Source organism: Galeopterus variegatus, unplaced genomic scaffold, assembly GCF_000696425.1.
Source record: "Galeopterus variegatus unplaced genomic scaffold, G_variegatus-3.0.2 Scaffold778, whole genome shotgun sequence".
Lineage (NCBI taxonomy): Eukaryota > Metazoa > Chordata > Mammalia > Dermoptera > Cynocephalidae > Galeopterus > Galeopterus variegatus.
Window position 1 is genome coordinate 245,425 of NW_007726889.1, and position 7,343 is coordinate 252,767.

The 7,343-nt window shown below is 31.7% G+C and overlaps 1 protein-coding gene across 1 annotated transcript in view; it reads right to left on the reverse strand.

The window, feature by feature from the left end:
* The window catches only part of PCM1 (pericentriolar material 1), a 98,611-nt gene that overhangs the window by 82,200 nt on the left and 9,068 nt on the right, over positions 1-7,343 (reverse strand). The window contains exons 2-4 of the mRNA XM_008572384.1: positions 4,370-4,486; positions 2,208-2,450; positions 917-1,186 (exon numbers count right to left, since the gene is read on the reverse strand). Coding sequence (XP_008570606.1) covers positions 917-1,186; positions 2,208-2,450; positions 4,370-4,465 — 609 coding nt within the window. The 5' untranslated portion in view covers positions 4,466-4,486. The remainder of the gene's footprint in view (positions 1-916; positions 1,187-2,207; positions 2,451-4,369; positions 4,487-7,343) is intronic.

Consider the following 7,343-nt stretch of genomic DNA (forward strand, 5'->3'; position numbering starts at 1 on the left):
TAGTAATATAGTCACGAATTTGAACAAGCCTGCTTACAATCTGCAGGGGAAATGTTGTAAAACTTATTTGCATGAAAGTACACAACATCTAAAATTGAGAATAATTCAATAGCAACAATTTTACTTATTATACTTCTAGTATTATGTGAATTCATACACACAAAAAATGTGAATGCAACCTAGATTTTAATCAAAACATAATCGACAATATTAAGATCTCCAATCGCTGTCAATTCAAAAATAACTTTCAAAATTATTTTAATCTACATTATCTGAAAAATTTTATTTATACAACAAAACTGCACACAAAACTTATTCATGTAAACATTCTAATATTCACGTTAACATTTATTTATAAAGTATTAAAAATACTTTTGAAAATACTTTTCAAAACAATAATATCACTATTTAAAAAAATTCTGGGCCAGCCTGTAGCTCACTTGGGAAAGTGTGGTGCCAACAACACCAAGGCCCCAGGTTCAGATCCCTATATAGGGATGGCCGGTTAGCTCACTTGGGAGAGTGTGGTGCCGACAACACAAAGTCAAGGGTTAAGATCACTTTACTGGTCATCTTTTAAAAAAATAAATAAATAAAATAAAATAAAAAATACAAAAATTCTTACAAACAACTGTTAATGATATTGTTCCCAACCCCCTTTACTAAAAATTGGCAATGCAGTATTTGGCATATAAACAAAAGCCTTAATTAACCTGAATATGCTATTTCTACAATCATTTAGGATAAAAAGAAATTTATTTTGTTTTAAATAAATCTACTAGATTAATGAGGAGGACCAGGGAATTACTTTAATTCCACCTAAAATTCCTATGTGCGTAACCTAATACAATTTTTTAAATCTTGGTGTTTATACTCTGAGGTTTGTGAAAACAAAAAGCAAAAGAAATTTTATTACCTGGCTGCTCTCCATTGCAGGTTCTCCTCTTCCATCTTCTTCAGAGACTTGACAGTTTTGCAAGAGGTCATTACTTAAAGCAGAAGCAAGCAACTCTTTACATTGTGCTGATCCACTCAATTCTCTCTTTTGAGGACTTGTAGCAGCATCTTTGCTTTTGTTAGTATTAATCTGCATAGGCAAAAAGTTGAAGGGCTTTCGGTTTTCACTAAGCTGACGTTTGTTGTTAGCAGCTGTCGCTCTACCTTGAGAATCACTTCCAATGCTTCTCTATATGTGAAAAAGAAATCAAATCACACAGACATTAACTTTTCAACAATTTGTTTTAAAAATTATGTTCTTTGTTTCACCATCAGACACTGATTCAGGAGGTATGCATAAACTGCTTTGTAGCAAGATTTGAAAGAGCTTCAGATCTACAAAATTCTTTTAATAAAATACCAAACTTTAATTAGCACTTCATAAGTCTTCATTTTGCTGAGACCACTCAACTGATGAATATGAACAAGATTAGTCTAAATGGAATATAAGGATTATGGACCACATTTATAACTCATACTGCCATTTGTTACTTCCTTATAGGATTTTTATAGGCTTTGGAACCAATGAATCAATGTCAATATGAACATCAGCATATCAGTCTAAAGATGTGTCTACATGAAGCATTGTCTGAAAAAGTATTCAGCTCAGTGCCTGGCATACAGTAAGTGTTCAATAATTAGGAAATAAATATAAATGATATATGATCATCACTATCACCGTATCAGACTTGAATCTACCTTTATGCATATTTGGAAACCTGCTTATCTCTGTAAAGTACTGATATGACAGTAAAATATTTGTCAAGAGTTTATCATTTCTACTTGCTTTTAGGTCTAAACTTTATTTCAGTGATTTTAAGTACAAAACATTTTATGCTAAATTGAGGTAATCCAGCACACCCCAAACTTAGCCAATGATAATTATACTTAACTGGGTCTTTCCACTTAATAGCAATTTTATTCAGTTACTAAAATTCAAAATTTAGTTTCATAATGAAATCATTTAAGTTAGTCATACAACATAGTAAGAGAGTCCAGAAAAACTTGTCTTTAGCAAGTTTAGAAGGCTTTGTTTCCCTCCAAAGAACACAGTACTATCACCACTGATTAAAATTCTTTCCATATGCACAGAAACTGAAAAAAAAAAATAGTAAATAAACAGTTCAATTTTTTATTCTTAAGACAAATTATTTAATCCACTTCAAGTATTTCCCATAGTCATAACTTAATTTTTAAAATAATTCACAAACCTGATCTAAATCACTGAAGTTTATCCGCTGTTTAAGTTTCTCTAATTCTGCTTGCTCTGGGACAGACATCTGAGTCATGTATCTACTGTGTGGAAAGGTATGTGGAGTCTTTGTTTTTCGCCTTCCAACTCCTGGTGATGACTCCGGAGAAATATCATTAGTTACCCTTTTATCACTCTCTACAAACTTTTTCTTATTCTTTTCTGATGATCTATTTGCCTTCTTCTGTTGGCCACCCCAATCCTTTAAAAAAGTAAAAGTAAAAGTTAATCTGGCCTCTATCAAACCAGGAAAATAATTTGGTATGCTTAAAAAACTTTGGTCAGACTTAAAAATGACAAAATATTTTTCACATAAACATATACTCTTAGAGACAATTTTTTATTTCTATTAACCCATTTTTTCCTCATTATCTATCCTAATTTCACAGCCTATCCTTTAGAAAATATATTAGTCATCCCTCAGTATCCACAGGAGATTGGTTTCAGTACCCCACATATACCAAAATCTGCAGATACTCAAGTCCTGCAGTCAGCCCTACAAAACCCACAGATATGAAAAGTCAGCCCTCCCTATCACTCAAATACTGTATTTTCAACCTGCGGTTGGTTGAAAAATCTGCAAATAGAATGGACCCAAGCAGCTCAAACCAGTGCTGTTCAAGGGTCAACTGTATTTTCCTATCATAGTTCATTAACAAATACAAATCCCTAAATCCCAACCCTGGAGTCAATCTGAATATTTTCAAAAGCATTTTTAAAAATTGTTTCTTTTCTACTTATAAACTGAACAGATAAATAAATTATAGATACCTTTACTGGCCTTTAAAGTCTGTACATGTGGTAAAAAAAAAAAAAAAAGAAAAGAAAAGAAAAAAGAAAAAGATAAATTGACCTAGTTTTTAAAGTAATTACTGGTCTGAAGAAATGCTCCACTGTGTGACCCTAGGCAATATATTTAATTTCCCATAGTCTCTGTTTCCTAATCTCTAAAATAGTGTCACCTTTAAAATAGGATTAAATATAAAGAAAAAGATAAATTGACCTAGTTTTTAAAGTAATTACTGGTCTGAAGAAATGCTCCACTCTGTGACCCTAGGCAATATATTTAATTTCCCATAGTCTCTGTTTCCTAATCTCTAAAATAGTGTCACCTTTAAAATAGGATTAAATATAATATAAATAGTGCAAAAACATGCAGTGGTGAGAAAAAGAATTTTTTAAATTTAAAAAATAACACACATAAAATAGTACAATACCTAGCACTTAGAAAGCAATAAATATAGCTATTATTACCTTTATAGGCAAAAATATACCACATGATAATATCTGATATGGAATGACAAAAAGTTTTTTAGATGTTTAATGTTTTAACTAGAAAACACTTTTATTTACTTAGTTATACTTACATAACCTACTTCATGCAACAAAAAGGTCTAAAATTCCCACCTTATCTATAGTGGAAGTATCTTTTAGTTACTACTATAGTAAAACTACTTGGGATATTTTCCTCATTTATAACAAAACTCCCTTCTCTATAAACTGCTCCTCCACCCCAAGCTATGTGTGGGTTTCCTACCAACCTGTTGTACTACTTAGCCCACCCATTCCTGGCCAAAGATGACTGGAAAAGAAATGTGTATCTAATCCAAATTGGAATGATAATACTTTAAGATTTCAAATTGGGACTAAGAGATACCTAGTCAGTATATAATTGCAGCCACGACTAAAAACTTTACAATGATGGAGCGAGCAGCCAGAGTATACCATGTGAAAAAGAAAAGAGAAAGCTGGTCTATTTAAAAAAAGTAGTGTTAAGCAGAGGCACTAAGAAGCAGAGTCAGCATAGTAAAAAGGAAATTCTTGACAACTTTCTAGTTCCTTTTCCCAGTCCTCTCCTAAAACCCAGCTGTGTATCTTTAATATGGTTTCCATAAAACACCTTTACATCCTTATAAATCTCCTTTTTGGTTTCAGCTAACTCAAATTAATTTCTGTAACCTGCAACGAGTGTGTTCAACTACTATAATAAATAGCCCAAGATCCCTTAATATCTTGGACTGCAAGTGTTAACGAAGAGTTAGTAAGTTAGATGTGGTCAGAGTAAAGTTGCATTTTAACATTAGTAGTCAACAAAACACCATCAATACTAAAATATCATACCATATTGTTGAGTCGATCATCAACACTCTCAGTGCCCCAGTTTTGTAAATCCTGATCATTCATACCTTCTTCAAAAGGACCTCCTCCTGTGGCCATACTGCTTTAACAATTAATTTTCTGCAAAACAAGTAAAAACTAAGTTTTTAACACATAAAAACAAACCTTAATTTTTAAATCATTCCATGAAACTTAGTAATATAAAGTTATCACTGAAACGCTGATTAGTGTGGTTTGTTTGTTGATGGATAGCCAGTACTGAAACACTGATTTTTATGAAATGAAAAGAGGCACTGTCAACCACGCATCACAAACAAATTGATTTAGCTGCTATAGGCATATTATTATTAACCTAAGTAGGACTTTGGATTTCCTCTAGGTATGGAACTGTACAGGTTGAAGGGGGACTAGGTAAAAGAGGAGAGGTTGACATAGTGCTGATAACACCAGGCACCAGGTCAAGGGTTTGGATCCCTGTACTGACCAGCTGCTAAAAAAAAAAGGGGGGGGGGAGAGCTTGAGATAATTTTATTTAAAATTCAAGGGCAGGGAAAAGCCATTAGACTACAAACAAAAACACTAATATTCAAAAGAATTAGACAATTTTGCCAAGAACAAAAATCCAACTTGTTTTTATTCTAAGATCCTAACTCATCCATTCACTACAGCATAATATTGAAAGAATTCTCATCCACGAAAAAGTAGAATTTATCCCATGAATGTTTTAATGTTAGAATATCTATTAGAATAATATAATACGTTAACAGACTACATAGGTTAGATTTTATCATTTCAAAATAAAAAGTGATATGATAATTTGAGAAATCTTACAAAGTACAAATACACTGATACTTCCTACAGTTATACTTTTTTTTTACAGCTTTTTTTAATGACCGTATATTCCTTTAATAGTTCTCTAAAGAGTTGAAAAGAAGTATTGTATATTTTGAACCGATAATCAACAGTATACTTAAAACAAGACATGAAGGACAACCCTACTAAAATAAACAAAACAAGAATGCCACATATCAGTAACTTAGCACTGTTTCAAATGTTCTATCAAAGTGAAAAATATAAAACAGAAATATTAATGCTGAAAAGAGAAAAGGTGCTATTCATAAAGAACATGCATGGGCTGGCCGGTCAGCTCGGTTGGTTAGAGTGCAGTCTTGTAACCTCATAAAGAATATGCATTAAAAAAAAAATCAAGAGTACTTTGAAATATCACCAATAACCACAGAAAATATAATGGGGAAAAATAATAGTGATAAACATATAAACTATCTAGGAATAAGATAATTTTGGCCAAATGTGAAGAAGCATTATTAAACTCTATAAAACAATAAAAGAGAAAATTTGAGTAAGTAGAAAAACTATCTTCCCTGGTGGGAAAACTAAATATTGCAAACATACCATTTTTTCTAAAATGTATGGGGCTTAATGTAATTCCAATAAAAATCCCACTAGGATTCTTCTTGGAACTTGAAAAAATAATTCTTCGGGGCTGGCCCATGGCTCACTCGGGATAGTGTGGTGCTGATAACACCAAGGCCACAGGTTCGGATCCCATATAGGGATGGCCGGTTGGCTCACTGGGTGAGTGTGGTGCTGACAACACCAAGTCAAGGGTTAAGATCCCCTTACCGGTCATTTTAAAAAAAAAAGAAAAAATAATTCTTAAATTCACCTGGAAGAATAAATAAGTCAGAAAAAAAATTTTAATATCTGAAAAAATAAAAGGGTAAAAAACTAATCCATGACTTCCACCATTCCTAGCGTCTACGAGGAATTTTCAAAAAGTTTGTGGAAACAGTCTTATTATCTTTTAATTCTATTTTTCCATGAACTTTCTGAAGTACCCTCATATATTGTTAAATTAGTGCCAGCCCCAAAACAAAAATTCTCAAATATGCCAATTAGAAAAATTTAATAAGAAAAATTAATCACAGTAACATTTACTTTGCTTAGTATATGCCAAGCACCACACTAAATACTTTATGTCCATTACATCACTTAATCCTCACAATAATTATATGTAGGAGTATTCGATTGATGGGACAATTTGCTAACAATTTTGAAAAAGGTTTATATAGAGCTTTAACAACTTTTCTTAGCTGGGATTCTTCATCTCAATCTCAGATCACAGAAAAATGATTTGCGTTACTAATTTCTCAATCTCCCAAGGATGATATATACCCAGTACCATTCCAGACAAAAAGTTAATTCACATTAAACATTATGTGCCTTAGGCATTTAGAGCTTAATTCTCTCACAATTGAGAAAGGCTGCCTTATACCATAACACCAAAATAGTAGACTAAAAATAGACAAAATTAAGAAAATCAAATAAATAAGATTAAAAAGAGACAAACAAGAAAATAGAATGAACTTGAAAAACAGAAATCTTATAAATTTAGAACACAAAGAAAAAAGAAAAAGTTCAACAGTTTATTCACATAAAAGTGAATTCTAAGTACGCTGAGAATAAATAGCAAATAAGAAACTGGGGAAAAAAATCTGAAAGAAATATGAAATATACAGTTAATACCCTTATTAGATAAATAACTGTTTTTAAAAAACAGGAAAAATAAGCATGAATAGGCAATTTACAAAATAAATTAGTAAACATAAAATTATAAGAATATTAATAATGTCCCACTGCAAATTAAAATAAAGAACTATTAAAGTAGCTAAATCTCATATAAATTACATATTACCTAATCCTGATGACAGTAAAGGGAAACTAGAATTCTCAGATACTATGGTGAGATTGTAAACTAGTATAATCTTTGTAGAAAGCATTTTGGTAATACTCTGCATCAATAACTAAAACTGAGTTTTTGATCCAGTAACTCTACTTCTCCATATCTAATCTAAGAAAACAACCTTAAATATGGGGGAAAAAACTACAATAAAGTTGTTTATTGTGCTCCAACTGTGATAAATAGAAAAATAACTGTCAGGGCCGGCCCGGTGGC